This window comes from Coenobita brevimanus, chromosome 106 (assembly GCF_032717465.1).
Source record: "Coenobita brevimanus isolate Jiangsu-jjx chromosome 106, ASM3271746v2, whole genome shotgun sequence".
In the NCBI taxonomy this organism is placed as follows: domain Eukaryota; kingdom Metazoa; phylum Arthropoda; class Malacostraca; order Decapoda; family Coenobitidae; genus Coenobita; species Coenobita brevimanus.
The window spans coordinates 13344543-13360022 of NC_137059.1; the positions used below are offsets into that span (position 1 = coordinate 13344543).

General features: G+C 49.2%; 1 protein-coding gene across 1 annotated transcript in view; it reads right to left on the minus strand.

The window, feature by feature from the left end:
• The window catches only part of LOC145416537 (legumain-like), a 145264-nt gene that overhangs the window by 14220 nt on the left and 115564 nt on the right, over positions 1–15480 (minus strand). The window contains exon 10 of the mRNA XM_080285504.1: positions 480–598. Coding sequence (XP_080141630.1) covers positions 480–598 — 119 coding nt within the window. The remainder of the gene's footprint in view (positions 1–479; positions 599–15480) is intronic.

Below are 15480 nucleotides of genomic sequence, written 5' to 3' on the forward strand. Positions count from 1 at the left end.
CGACTCGTGACAGGGGTGGATATGAGAGACTGCATCATTATCTGTTATCTCTCAGTTTATTGCCCCAGCTGGATAGTAGAGGTCCTGGGCTAACCTATTCAGTCTATACATGTCAGGAAAAAAATGGCCAGTTCCTCATCCCTGAATGGCAGTATGTGAGCAGTAAACCCAACCACCCCTGGTATTTAAACCCCCATAAACCATATAAGGTCAGAAAGCCTTAATCCTCTAAACCATCAGGAGTCCAGTCTGTTTTATGACCGTCACCCAACACAGTAAATGATTGCCTGGGTTACATAACTTACAAATTACCATTTGGCTTGTCACTCACTTCAGAGTCACCTAAAGGAGACTACATACGGTGAGTGGATTGTGGTCGCCCCTACCTACCATATATTATTATTATTATTATTATTATTATTATCATCATCATCATCATTACTGTAACCATATTCTCCCTCTCGTTCTTATTCACTAACCCTGTCCGAGTCCTCCATCCACTTAACGCTAAACACGTCTCCCAGGAACGTCTGCATCTTCTCAATCCAGTAACAGGCACTGGAGGTCTCCGTGGTGTTGGAGGCGGACACAGCGTATACTGAGGGGGAGGGGGAAGGAGATGGTTAGAGGAGGGATGGGTGAAAAGATGATTGGGTTGGGGAACTGGTGGATTGTGGGATGATTGGAGGGGTACAAATGGGAGGGAATGAAGGATAGTTGGATGATTGGATGGTTGGAGGAAGAGATAAGTAGGATAGTTGGACTGTTAGCTGGATGGAAGGATAGATGGAGTGTGAGATGGGTGAATGCATAGTTGGACTGTGCAATGAATAGAAGGATAGGGTAAGCGGGAAAGAAGTGTTGCCCTCACCAGCCGTGAGGGCCACACTTTCCGCTCCCCCGCCCCCTCCACATCTCGTGACAGCTCGCATAGAAGTGGTAAGCACCATAACCTGCGATCATCGCAAACGCAAAGTACAGTAAAATTGGGTGGTGTGTTACTTGGTACTGGATTGTCCTATTGAGCAAATCATGTTCCATTTTCCTTTTAGCGATGTTGGAGATGTGGAATTTCATCTGTTATTCCGTACGGGTTTTACGGAGGAAGTCTTATCTAGTCTTGAATGTGATAACTCATTATACAGATATAAATATAAACAGTGTTGGTCCTGTAGATATGGGAATACCTAGCACTCCTAAATGTACAGTCACTCATAAAAGAAACGACCCCCCCGGTCAAGACACCTTTCAACCAATATGATATCGGTCCTGGTAACACTGTAAATGACGTCAGCTGCGTTTGGGGGAAGTTCATTCAAAGATCATTCGAAGTGTGTCGAGCCCATTCATTTAACCCTTGAGGCCGGGGGTTTCATTTGCATCATGTGCGGCATTAATGCATAAATGTTTCGGGTATGGGATTCTGTTATCACCTGAAAGTTCTTTGTTCTTGTAGCATAAAGTTAATTTTGTGTGAAGGACAACATAACAAGTCAGATATAATGTATGTTTGACTCGAATTGTGGATTGAAGCAGTGTTTCGTGCAGATTAACTCCGCCCTCCTCTCATAACACCCCTCCTCTTCCCCCCATATGGCTGACGTCAAATACACTGTTACCAACACTGAATACCCCGAGTTAGATTGCCTCAAACGCAGGGGGGGTCTTTTCTTTTATGAGTGACTGTACATATATCGGTGGCACTATGGCACCGGATACATCCAAGTTTTTTAATGTCATGTCATTCAATATTAGGTCATGTCACGTAAATTTCACAAGGTTCAAGATGGAGTTGCTGCAAGAGTTCGGCTCTTACGATGTAATCGGTTTGTGCGAGACACATCTTACTGACGATGTCGAACAGCTGTTCCAGCGGGATAATTACGCGTTTTTTACTAACAACTGCGGGGGAGATAAGGGCGGTCTTTGCTTATTTTTGAAGAACAGCTATTTCGCTCGTGTGAGATATGATTTATGTTTTATGCTGGAGCATTTACAAACCGTCTTTATAGAATCTGAATGTAATGGCAAAGATATAATTTTTGGTATGGTTTATAGAAGGGATTTAGATTTTCACCTATTTTTAAATGATTTTGAAGGTATTTTGGAGAAAAAATCTGGAGGGATTCGATGTATTATTATGGGGGATTTTAATGTCGACATCCTACGATACGATTCAGGGCAGTTTGTAAATGATTATCTTAAGTCCGTTCTGCGTGGATTGTGTGACAGTGCTGTCATTCTTAATGATAATATTTGGTGTAACTCACCAAAGCCAAAGGCAAACGTACTCAAAACTGATGTCACCGATCACTTCCCCGTTATTATGTCCATGAAAATACAAAAATGAGTGTGAAATGACCGATATACCATGAAAAAGTACAGGCTTAAAGGTAGTGAATACGATATTAATTTCTGTCTCTTATTGAGCGAAACAAATGGGGAATCCGTGTTACCGGAAAGATCTTATAGCGATTTCTTTGAAAAACTGAATGATATACTATGTAAAATTTACGATGAGTGTTATCCAGTTGTGGAAAGAACGGTTAAAAGTAAATATTTAAACAAACCTTGGATCACAGATCTCATTAGAAATTCGATAAAACGAAGAAGAATAGCATACAAGAAATACTTGAAAAAGCCCATCACTTTATGGAGAAGAATACAGAATATATAGAAATACGCTAAATAATGTTAAGAAGTAAGATTTGCCAGTTAGGTGTTCGAGAAGCATCTCGATGTTTCCCGATATTTACAGTGGTTTCGGTACTAGTCAGAGTTGCCAATTTGCCTGCTGTTTGTGTGCGTAGTTATTTCGTAAGATGCATTAATTTTTATGCCCTTTTTTTTCTCAATAATGTTACATTTACGTGATTGTTAAATTATGTAACTGAAATAAATTTTATATGCTAAATAATTTACAGTGTTATGTAAGAAAACTCTGGCATGTTTTGATGTCTCTTAGTTGGTAACTGTTATCTACTGCCCCAGCGAGTTTGTGCTAGAAGTTTCTGGATTAATGCAAGCTTATATATGGATGGATAAGAGACTACAGCAAGTTTAGTCGGATTTCATTTCAGTTTGAGTGTAGTGCAGTGTCAGTGCAGTGAAGTTTGTATATTTTCGGTAGGCCTACTTGTGAGAACAGTGAAGGGTTACTGAAGTTTGTATATCATTGGTACTTTTGAAAATAGTGAAGTGTTGTCAAGCATTAAGTGAAATTGCAGTTAGTAAAGTCTGTATAGCTCCAGTGCTTGTGAGAACTGTGAAGTGAAGCTGGAAAGCATAAGTGTAATTATTTGGAAAATAAAGACTGTTATGCAGCGTATTCTTGGTTCAACTTCTTGAATTCAAGATACGGGCATGGGCTTGGGTTCTTTTGTTCAGGACCGGGACAAGCATGCAAACATGGGATAGGGCTCAAACACAGACTAACCAGTCATACATGTATATTACCTTACAAATACACAGTGGACTTGCACAATACAGAACACAGTACAACACTATATATGAGGCACAAGTATTACACAGAGTTTATATCACAGGTAGGTGCAGATGGCGGCCAGGTGTGGGAGGAAAGCCGTCAGGGGTGTGTTCTGGTAGAGGCGCTGGTCTCGGGCTGCACACTCAGGGGTCCGGTGTAGGCTGGAGGGCGGAGTAGTGGTCTGGCGAGGGCCTTAGGGCTGTGGTGGCCTTCGAGACTGGGGCCAAATAGAGCTAGTAGGCACGCTGCTCGGCACTTCCCCTTGGCTGTGATGGGAGTCATGGTGGAGGGTCCGGGCTGGTCCAGGCCCAGGGTCGTCAGGGCACCCCTTGAGGTCCAGGAGCTGTGGTCTCGCTGGGAGGGGTAGGCCATCAGGGGTCGTCTGTGACTGCTTGCCCTCAGGGAGTCCATCAGCTGCTGGGGGCGTCAGGGGCTCAGCTGCAGGGACAGGACACCCAGGCTCACGACAGGTCCACTCCAGACACTCTCCAACGGGAGTCCTGTAGGGGAGCAATCTCCACCCTTCGTAGTGTAGGGGGAGCATGAGAGGCATCTCGTTTGGCCTCTGAAAGGGCGGGCCGAGTCAGGGATGTCGCCCTCGCAGGGAGCCTCTGGGGTAGTGGAGGAGGGATGACCAGTGGTCTCTCCCTTAGCTTGACAGGTCCAGTGGACTCTGCCGGAGCTCCACTCCAGGGCAGAGGAAGGAGGTCCAGTGGTCTCTCCTTCCGTATGGTAGGTCCAGTGGACTCTACCCAGGCTCCCTCCCGGGGTAGTGGAGGAAGGAAGTCCGGTGGACTTTCCCTCTGCCCGACAGGTCCAGTGGACTCTGCTGGGGCATCACCTGTCCCTGGGACAGCAGGAGGAGGAAGTCCAGCGGACTCCCTGGCTCCTGCGGCAGGTCTGGTAGACTCTACCGTTGTCCTATTGCCGGGGGAAAGTCGCAGCTGAGGGATGACCGCTGGTCTCTACCCCTGAGGCAGGTACAGTGGACTCTACCATGGCTCTGCTCCCTTCCCTGGGACTGCAGGTGGGGGAAGTCCAGTGGACGTTCTGAAACCCGTGCTTCCGAAGGTGAGTGGCAGAAGAAGGAGGTCAAATGGCCTCTCCTCCTACAGCAGGTCCAGTGGACTCTACTACACTGCTGCTCCCCTTGGGGTGTGTAGGTCTAAGAGGACCGGTGGTCTCTCCTCCTCTTGTGATGGCAGGTCCAGTGGACTGTCCTACCGAGGGCCTACTTGGGACTGTATACAAACCAGTCCCACCCCGAGTCTGGTGAGTGCTGTCCTCGTCGGAGGGTAATGCACCTGGACGATGCACTTCCCGTGGATCTGGCTGGGTGGAAGAGGCACTTAAGGTAGCTGGGGATGTGGGCCGGTGTGCCTTGGGGCCCCTGTGAGCCTCCTCGTGGCCTCCTCTTGGGATGGGTGTTGCCTCCCTGTGGCCTCCTCTTGGGATCAGTGTCGCCTCCCCGTGGCCTCCTCTTGGGGTGCGTGTGCCGGGGTCACTCTGTCGGGTGGGTATTTCACCACCACCGCGGAGGTGGAAGTCACATCCCTGTGACTGGAGGTGGTAGGTATTAATAATGGGCGTCTGATAGGAGGGTGTGAGGTGGCGGAGAAGGTTTGTCCAATGGTGTGTAGGGTGGTTTGGCTCCTGGTGTGGACAATAGATGATGGTCAGGGTGGAGGTCTGGTGTGTCTGCTGGAGGAGGTGGATCAGTTGTGTGGTTCCTTTGAGCTGGAATTTGCATCTTCCGGCCAGGGTCCACAGTACGTGCTTAATTTTCATCTCCGGTGGCGTGGAGCAAGATGAGTGACCTGTGGATGCCGGCTGCAGACTGGAGATGAGAGAGGTCACCTTGCTTTTATGAGATTATGGGGGGGTTGCCTTAATCGGCTTAGTAGGCTGGGCTACTGGAATTTTCCATCATGTGTGGTGGAATCTTAGGGTGAGGGGGGAGGTGTTGGATGTGGGTGGTGTGGCGGGGGTTCATGTGGGTGGTGTGGGTGGTAGCGAGGGTGTTGGGGTGCATCTGGTAGGTGGGCGTGATAGACATCCTGATATGGTTCAGGTGGTGGTTAGTATGGGTGTCGGTGGTGAGGCAGTGGGTTGTGCATTAGTGGAGTGGGCATGGGTGGTTTGTGGGTGGGAGGTGGAGTTGTGATTTGGGGTGGTGGTGGAGGAGTGGAGGAGGAGGATGGGGAAGTGGTGTGGTGGCTGGAGCTGGAGTGAGGAGTGGGTGAAGGTGATGGGACTGGGGAATACATTGTCCAGTGCTGGTAGTGATGGTGGTGCAGGCAGGAGATGGAGGATAATAGGGTTGGCCACGTTGTGTCAGGCTTGGGGGTGACGGCGTGGTGGAGGAGGCAAGTGTGTGAAATGAGGTTGCCGGAGGCAAGTGGGGAGTTTGAGGGGCAGGTGAGGGGACAGAGGGGTGTGTGGTGATGGTGGAGGGGGGGCTGGGGGAGGGCGAGGAGAGAGAAGGTGTGACATAGCAGGAGTATGAGTCAGAGCCACGCTCAGGTGGTGGGGTGGCACGCTGGGCAGGAGGGCAAGGGCGGTGGGGTGGTGGGGTTGAAGGTGCATGAAAGGGATGCACGTAGTGGTTTTGGTAGATGCGGGCGGTGTTGTGATATTGTATGATGACTTGATGGAGGTTGGGGACTTTTACAACCAAAAAAAGCCCCATGTAGTGTAGTGCTAATTTGTTTGGTGTTGGCAGTGTAGCCACCATAATGGAGTTGCCTGGTTTGTAGGGGCTAGTTGCAGTGGTGTCGGGTTTCAGGTTTTGGATGTTTTGGAGGTGGTGTAGTCTTCGTTTGAGGTGGTGTAAGGGGTCAGAGACAGGGTAGGTGGCGGGTATTTGCAAGTGGTGGTGGAGTAGCAGAGGGAGGGGCGCCTCACCAAACACTCATTCGTGTGGGCAGTCCATCCTTCATTGTACGATCTTGACATGGGCTGGACAGTCATCGTTTTGGGTTTCCTGGATTCTAGCTCGCACCTGGTTGAGCAGGGTGTGGTGGCTCCTTTTGCAAATGTCTTTTCCTTGAGGCCAGTATGGTGAGGAATGGGAGATGCAGTATCCGAATATTTTGGCGAGCTCTGTCCATATCTTGCTGGTGAATTCTGGGGTGTTGTCAGAGTGAAGAGCCTGGGGGATGCCAAACTAGGCAAACACGTGGCAGACCACTGCATCTGCTACGGCGACAGTGTGGTGTTCTTTAGCTGGACAGGCGATCAGGAACTTAAAGTAAGTGTCAACAAATATGGTAAAGTACTTATAGCCTGATTTGGGGGGAAGGGGCCCCACGACGTCTACTGAGAGGAGCTGCCATGGTTTACTGGCAAGGATGTTTCCTGACGGGCCTTTTTTTTTTTATGTGAGGAAGAAGGAACCAAAGGCCATGAACCCGCAATAACAGTTTCCTCCAAGAGAAAAACAAAATACAAGAGAGAGCCAAATTCAAGATCCATTCCTTTTGAGATGCCTGGACACACTGCGTTTGAAAGACTGGAGATCATAGGCAGCAGGAAATACAGACAGAGGGAGACATTTCCAGAGTTGACCTGTTGCATAAATGAAGGACTGGGAGTAACGGTTAACTCTTGCATTAGAGAGTTGGACAGAAAAGGGATGAGAGTTTGCTGCTAGACGGGTGCTACATGCCCATCGTAGGGGTGGAGGAATGCATGCAGACCATTAAAGTAGCGATAGAAGAGAGATAAAGATGCAACAGTGTGGCGAAGAGACAGAGGTTGAAGGCAGTCAGTAAGAGGAGGAGAGTTAATGAGACAAAAAGCCTTTGACTCCACCCTATTGAGAAGAGCTGTATGTGGGGAGCCTCCCCACACATGAGAGTTGTACTCCACACAGGGGCGGATAAAACCCCTAAATAGAGTCAACAATTGTGCGGGGGTAAAGAAAGAACGGAGTCGGCTTAGCACACCCAATCTCTTGGAAGCAGATTCTACAAGAGAGGTAATATGATCTTTCCAAGATAAGTCCTGAGTAAATGAAACCCCAAGCATGTTCAAGGATGATGCAGGATTAAGCTGAATATTATTAAACATTAGTGGGTATACTTGAGGAAGATTTTGACGGGTTGATAGGTGTAAGAAATGAGTCTTAGATTCATTAAAAACAACAAGATTATTTTTACCCCAGTCAGAGATACGAGCCAAGTCAGACATTAGCTGTGCCATAGCTTCATCCCTTGTTTGTTGAAGTAACTGCTGAGATGGGCATTGCAGGAAACGAATGGAAAGATGAAGGATGGAGTCATCAGCGTATGAGTGGATAGAGTTAGATGTACAGCTTTGAAGGTCATTGATGAATAAAAGGAAGAGTTGGTGATAGGACAGAGCCCTGAGGAACACCACTGTTGATAGATCTAGGAGAAGAACGATGGCCATCTACAACAGCGGCTATAGAACGACCAGAAAGGAAGCTAGAGATGAAGGCACAGATAGAAGGATAGAAACCGTAAGAGGGCAGTTTGGAAATTAAAGATTTATGCCAGACTTGATCGAAGGCCTTTGAGATGTCAAATGCAATGGCAAAGCTTTCGCTAAAGTCCTGAAAGGAGGATGACCAAGAGTCTGAAAGGTAGGTGAGAAGATCGCCAGTGGAGCGTCCCTGACGGAACCCATACTGACGATCAGAAAGAAGGTTGTGATAGGAAAGGCGCCTTAAAATTTTTCTATTGAGAATTGACTCGAAAACTTTTTAAATACAGGACGTTAGAGCAATTGGACGATAGTTGGAGGGTTGGGAGTGGTCACCCTTCTTTGGGACTGGCTGAATGAGAGCTAACTTCCAGCATGAAGGAAAGGTACAAGTTGACAGACAAAGGTGAAAGAGTTTGCCTAGGCAGGGTGTAAGCACAGAAGCACAGTACTTGAGAACAACAGGAGGGACTCCATCAGGCCCATATGCCTTATTAGTACTGAGGCCAGTGATGGTAGAAAATACATCAGCTGAAGAAATTTTAATGTCAGCCATGAGGAAGTCAGAGGCGGGAAGTGATGAAGGAACAGCACCGGAATCGTCTAAGGTGGAATTGGAGGAGAAAGTCTGTGCAAAGAGATCTGCTTTGGTGTCCATTGGTGTCCTGGAGTCCTGGTGGTGTCCTTTCCGAGTGCACATGTTCGGCAGGCTTGACCGACTTGCCTGGCGAGGTGAGAGGGGTTTGGGGTCCAATAAATGTCATTGAAGGTCTGCAAGAGTTTCTTGGTTCCGAGGTGTATACCATTGTCTGAGTGTAGGTGGGTTAAGGTGTCAAGGGCGGTGTCTGGGTCTAGGGCGATGTGGCCTGAATGGGTGCACAGGTGGTCACCGTGTCTCTGGAGTTTGGAGAATATGTGTGGTGGTATCTAGTCTCTTGCCATTGCTGTAGGAGGGTGGAGGTGGTGTGGATAGAATTGATGGGCAGTCTGGATAGGGCGTCGGCATTCGTGTGGAGTTTGCTGGGTCGATATGCTATGTCAAACTTGATTTCCTCGAGGGGTTCTCTCCACCAGATGATCTGGGCATTATGGGTTTCTGATTGGCGTAACCACTGTAGGGACTGGTGGTCAGTGATTATGGTGATGTGGGTGCTGGACAGCTAAGCCTGGAAGTACTCCAGGGCTCAAATTATGCCCAGGCATTCTCACTTGGTGGTGGCAAAATTCTTTTCCACTTGGTGCAGGGAGTGGCTGGCGCATGCAATAATGTGCTCCCGCCCTTCTTGGACTTGGGCTAGAACAGCTCTGATCACCACTAGAGATACGTCGGTGTACAGGAAAAAAGGCAGGGTGTAGTCAGGGAATGCAACTGCGTGAGCAGTGATCAGTTTGTCCTTAAGGCTGTCGAATGCCTGTATTCGATCCTATGTCCCGGTAAAAGCTTCATCTTTCTTTGTTAAGTCGTGGAGTGGTTTTCCTGTGTTTCCAAAGCCTTTCACAAAACGTCGGTAGTATGATGCAAGGCCAACAAAGGCACGGACCTCGTGGACGTCTCAGGGCAGGGGGAGGTCGCTATGGCTCGCAGTTTCTCTGGGTCAGGTGCTATGCCCTCCTTGGAGATGATGTGTCCCAGGAAGGAGATGGAGCATTGGGCTAGGACACACTTGGACGGCCTAAGCTTGAGCCCGGCCTGCCAGATCCTGAGAAAGACTTGCCATAGGCGGTGGAGGTGGTCGGCCCAGGTTTGGCTGAAGATGATCATGTCATCTAGGTATGCAAGGCATATCTCCCAGGTGAGGCCACTGAGTAATGACTCCATTAGCTGGGAGAATGTCGCATGGGCATTGCAGAGGCCAAAGGGGAGAACGATGAATTAATAATGTTTCCTGTTGCTTGTATAAAATGCTATTTTGCCTCTGTGATCAGGGTGCACTTTGACCTGCCAGTACCCTGACTGCAGGTTGAGGGTGGAGAACCGGGATGCTCTTTACAGAGAGTCATAGATCCTGGACAGAGGTGTGGCATCCTTGGTAGTTACGTCATTTAGTTGCCTGTAGTCTACACAGAAGTGTAGAGTGCCATCTTTTTTCTTCACTAGGATGCCGGGGGGGGGGCCAAGGGCTGGTGGAGGGAGATATAACGCCGGCATTTAGCATGTCCTGGAACTGCTGGTCTTCCTCAGCCCATTAATTAGGGTTCTTCCTCCTTGATGGTTGGCATATCAGTGGTCCAGTCGTGTGAATCTCGTGGGGCAGTTATGTGGTGTGGCCGATGTCTGTTGGTTCCGATGAAAAGATGTCTTGAAAGTCCAGGAGGATGCATCGAAGGCTGTCAGTTTGTTGTGATGAGAGGTGCTCAGGTATGGGGGTCAGGGCGGGGCGGGGAGGGAGGGGGGAGAGGCACAGGGCTCAGCTTCCTCCATTTCACTGACCACTAGTCCCTTGGGGAGAGGGAGGGGGTGGTGAAAATGTTGACGATGTTCACTGCTCCGATGTTGGGTGGGAGGAAGGTGGGTGACAACAGGCAGGAGGCGATGGTGACTGTTGGTAGGCTTGGGGAGAACAAGATAGAGTTTCCGGCAGGTTAGTGTAGGTGAAGCCAGGCTCCATGATTGAGGGGAATGGTGAGGGTGGAGGCGATGGTAGTGGGGAAGGTGGTGGGGGGGAGCACTAGGGGTTGTGGGGGATAGGGTGGATGAAATGATGGGATGGATAGGGGGGCAGGGAGGGGGGTGGTGGTGTACGTGCAGGGTGGCTGAGGAGGAGGATCCGGTGGTTTGTTGAAGTGGAGGTGCTACTTGTGGTAGTCAAAGCAGGTGTGGAGTTTTGTAGGAGATCTGGCCCCAGGTAGCCATCATATGCACGGCAGGTTGAGTCGAAGATGATAAATCTGTGTTGCGTGGACATGGTTTGGTAGGTTTCAGCACGTAGGACCCGGGTCTCCCCACTGATGGGCAGGGGGCTGTCCCCTGCGTCTGCAAGATGGGTGCAGGTGGGGAGGAGTGGGCCAAAGGCTGTGGAGTGGCAGGAGTAGAAGTGGTGGTAGAGGCATGATCTGGCTGCTCCTATATCAACTAGTAGCCTTGCTTTCATCCCGTCCAGCCTCATCTTGTCGTAGACTGGGGGGCGGTATTTGTGTGAAGTGGCCCCCGCCACTGTGGGAAGATGTGGGGGTGGTCCTAAAAATCCAGCTGTTGTGGGGGCATCCTCCTCTCTGAGCTCTGATTCCCTGGGCTCAGAATAGTTGGTTGTGGGGGCCTCATCCTTGATATTGTCGTCCTTGATGGCAGAGACATTGTGTCACCCCTGGTTGGCTGCCCTGTGTCGGGCGGCCTTCAGCTGCTCTCGTATGTTGTGTATAGGGCACCAGTGACTGCACGTAGAGATTTCCCACGGGTTGTTAGAGATCAAGTTGCTGGTTTCTCTGGGGCTGGAGCATCTCTTGGTAGGGAGTGCCCTTGGCATGGTGCAGGGAGTTGGAGGAGCAGCATTACGGGGAGGCGTCCAGGGTTTGCTGGGTGGTAGTTTTCATAAGGGGACTCAGCTAACCACCCTGATCTGCTGGGGAGTGATGTGGGTGGCAAGGATGTGCCTTACCAGCTGAATGTCCTTATCGAGGTCTCCTGTCGGATTGTAGATCGTGAAGTGTTCTCTGATGACACTAGGGAGGATCCTCAACAAGGTGTTGAAGGTGTGTTGATCCGGGGTGGCGGCATCAGCTTCTGGGTAGGTGGCAGTGACGAGTTGCCTGGCCTGGATGAGGGTGTTGTCTAGATTACCGTCACAGGTGAGGGCATCTAGCTGAGAGAAGGTGACAACCTTCCCCAGTGATGGTCTGACTGCTTGGATCACTATTTGCTTAAATTGTGCCCATGGCAGCTCCAGAACAATTTTTGCAGCAACAGTGGAGACCACTTTTCCCAGGTGTGGGAGTGTGACTGCGATCTTTTCTCTCATGTTCATAACTTATGTCCAATATAGGTTTGACCATGCACATGTATGTGTCTATATTGCACTGATTGGGGTCAAACTTAGGTAACTGGATGTGCAGTTTGGAAGCCATTTTTGTTACTTTCCCTTTCTTCCTTGTTGCTCTCTGCCAGATCTAAAACCACCGCCAGCCACCAGTGTTATGCTGCGTATTCTTGGTTCAACTTCTTGAACTCAAGATACGGGCATGGACTTGGGTTCTTTTTTTCAGGACCGGGACAGAGCATGCAAACATGGGATAGGGCTCAAACACATACTAACCAGTCATACACGTATCTTACCTTCCAAATACACAGTCGACTTGCACAATACAGAACACAGTACAACACTATATTTGAGGCAAAAGTATTACACAGAGTTCATATCACAGGTAAATGCAGGTGGTCGACAGGTGTGGGAAAAGGGCTGTCAGGGGTGCGTTCTCAGAAGTGGCGCTGGTTTCGGGCTCCACGCTCAGGGGTCTGGTGTAGACTGGAGGGCAGAGTAGTGGGTGGCTCTTTCCTGGTGGGGGCCTCGGGACTGGGGCCATTTAAGGTTAGTAGGAGCGCTGCTCAGCGCCTGCCCTTGGCTGTGGTGGGAGACCTGGTGGAAGGTCTGGGCTGGTCCAGGCCCAGGGTCGTCGGGGCACCCCTCAAGGTCTGGGGGCTGTGGTCTCACCGGGAGGGGGAGGCCATCAGGGGTTGTCTGCGGCCACTCGCTCTCGGGGAGTACGTCAGCTGCTGGGGGCATCAGGGGCTCAGCTGCAGGGACAAGACACCCAGGCTCGCAACAGGTCTGCTTCAGACACTCTCCAACAGGAGTCCTGTAGGGGAGCAATCTCCACCCTTTGTAGCATAGGGGGAACTTGAGGGGCGTCTCACTCAGCCTCTGAAAGGGCAGGCCGAGCCAGGGATGTCGCCCTTGCAGGGAGCCTCCAGGGTAGTGGAGGAGGGACGACCAGTGATCTCTCCCTCAGCTTGGCAGGTCCGGTGGACTCTGCCGGAACTCCACTCTGGGGAGGGGGAAGGAGGTCCGGTGGACTCTCCTTCCATGTGCTAGGTCTGGTGGACTCTACCCAGGCTCTCTCTCGGGGTAGTGAAGGAAGGAGGTCTGGTGGACTCTCCCTCTGCCCAACAGATCTGGTGGACTCTGCCGGGGCACCACCCATCCCGGGGACAGCAGGAGGAGGAAGTCTGGCAGACTCCCTGGCTCCTGTGGCAGGTCCAGTGGACTCTACTGCTGTCCTGCTGCTGGGGGAAAGTCACAGCTCAGGGATGACTGCTGGTGTCTCCCCCTGTGGCAGGTCCAGTGGACTCTATCACGGCTCTGCTCCCTTCCCTGGGACTGTAGGTGGGGGAAGTCCGGTGGACGTTCTGAAACCCCTGCTCCCAAAAGTGGGTGGCAGAAGCAGGAGGTCCAGTGGACTCTCCTCCTATAGTAGGTCCGGTGGACTCTACTGCACTGTCACGAGTCAGCTAGTGACATTGGCTTTTGTGGGAAACCGCGAACTCTAGTGGAATCCCAGTTTATCGTTCAGTTAACTGCTCATTCGGTCGGGAGTCTTTTCAAATCAATTTTTCACTGTCATAAGTGATCGTCTTTGTGTGAGACATTAGCGCTTCCGATGAGCAATTTGCTTTGGGTGTGTTTCGCTCATTCTAGCCATTAGAAATGTGGCCACAGTGCTCCCTTCTTTCCCACGAGTTAGTCAGTCGAGATTTGAGCGCCACGAAACCAGGTTGGGCCAGAGCGTAGTGCCGCCGTTCCTGATTTCCACATACTGTGATAGGCGAGAGACTTAAGCGAGTGCAGTGTCCTTCCAGTAACGACGCCCAGTCGTCTGCTTAGTCCATTCTTTGACCAGTATTTTCTTTTTGTTTTCCTAGACTTAAGAGTTTAGTTAAGGTGCTGTTCCCTCACATGCTGGCCGGGTGCGCCGCATGTTGTTTTTCTAGGTTTAAGAGTCTAGCTTTTGAGTGAGTGAGTGAGTGCGATCTCTTTATTTTGAATTCATTTTGAAATGTAACGTTAAATTTATTTCTTTGTAATCAATAAATTTAACAGTTCTTTTTCTCTGAGCTTAATGTAATGTAAACTCGTGTTTCATTTCTCCATAACTAAGCTTATTTCCTTTATACCTCCTAGCTTGCATAAACGCTTTGCTATTCATAACTGGTACTTGGGCCAGTCTTGTTGTATTAAGCTTAAAATCCTTTGTGCCTCCTAGGAGTTAACGCATCAGCAAGAACCTGATATCATTAATAGTATTAGTTATTTATTGTCAGGGGTGAAGTCACTTTCTCCAGAGGCTAACAGTACTAATAAACAGCAATTGTGAGGAATTGGTCTCTGCTGTGTACTGTTGAGAAAGTTTATACATTCTCGTTCTTAGAGAATCAGCTAAGCAAGCCAGAATAAAGTAATCATTGCTTGATTTTGCAAGACAATTCATTGTACTGCTCTTCAGTATTACTGAACATTTTATCATTTAATATTGCATTTATTTTAAAAACCCCGTGACAATTGGCGACGTCATTCCAGGATATTAACTCCTAGCTCTGAAGCTATTCACGAAATAATACTCACTCTTTCATACTTAGGTATTTATCATTAAAGTCTATAGGCACTACCTTACTGGAGATTATTGATTCATTTTTAGTAATTTACATAATAGTTTTGACAATCAGTTGTTTGTTTAATATTCTTTCTTTACCAGTTTAATTAGATAAAACTGGTCACCACTAACCTGTGCCTATATTCTTTATTTTTGATTATTGGCATTTCTCTTTGCAAAAAAAAGTCGCAGTCAGTACTGAGCTCCTAGTTTATTAGATTGAGTTAGCATCATGTCGACCAGCGTCTATGTACAGGAAGCCAAAGATATGGGTCTTACAGACCCAACTGAAATTAAAAATTACGTCCTCTCTCGGCTTCGTCACGAGCAGCAATGCGAGAGTGATGCTCGTGAAGAGCGTAGAATCCAACGCGAACACGAGCGAGAACAGAGCGAACACGAGCGAGAACAGCGCGAACACGAGCTAGAACAGCGTGAACACGAGCAAAAACAACGGGAACTCGAGTTAGAACAACGCGAGAGAGAACGTCAACATGAGTTAGAACACCGTGAGAGAGAACGTGAATACGAGCGTGAACAACGAGAACATGAACGTGCCGAGCGAGAAGCACACGAAAAACACGAATTTGAAATGTTGAAGCTCAAGCAAGATTCCTTGGCTTCAGACACGTCTGGTGCAGTTGGTCCAAGCTCCACGAGCTTTCTCCCTGCACATGTTATGGCGACCCCACAAATCAAGCTTCCCCCATACAAAGAAGGCGAGCGAATCGAGCCATACATAGCTCGTTTTGAAGATATGGCTCAACTTTACCAACTGGATGATGCAGCTAAGCGGCTTCAGTTTCTTAGCCTGTTTAAGGGCCCTGCACTCGATATTCTCCACAGAATTCGTGGAAACAATCTCACGTATGAGATGATGAAGGCCACACTCGTCAAAGCGTACGGTCTCACAGTTGACGACGCCAAGAGTCAGTTCATGAGGGCACGTTTACAGGATAAAGAGACTG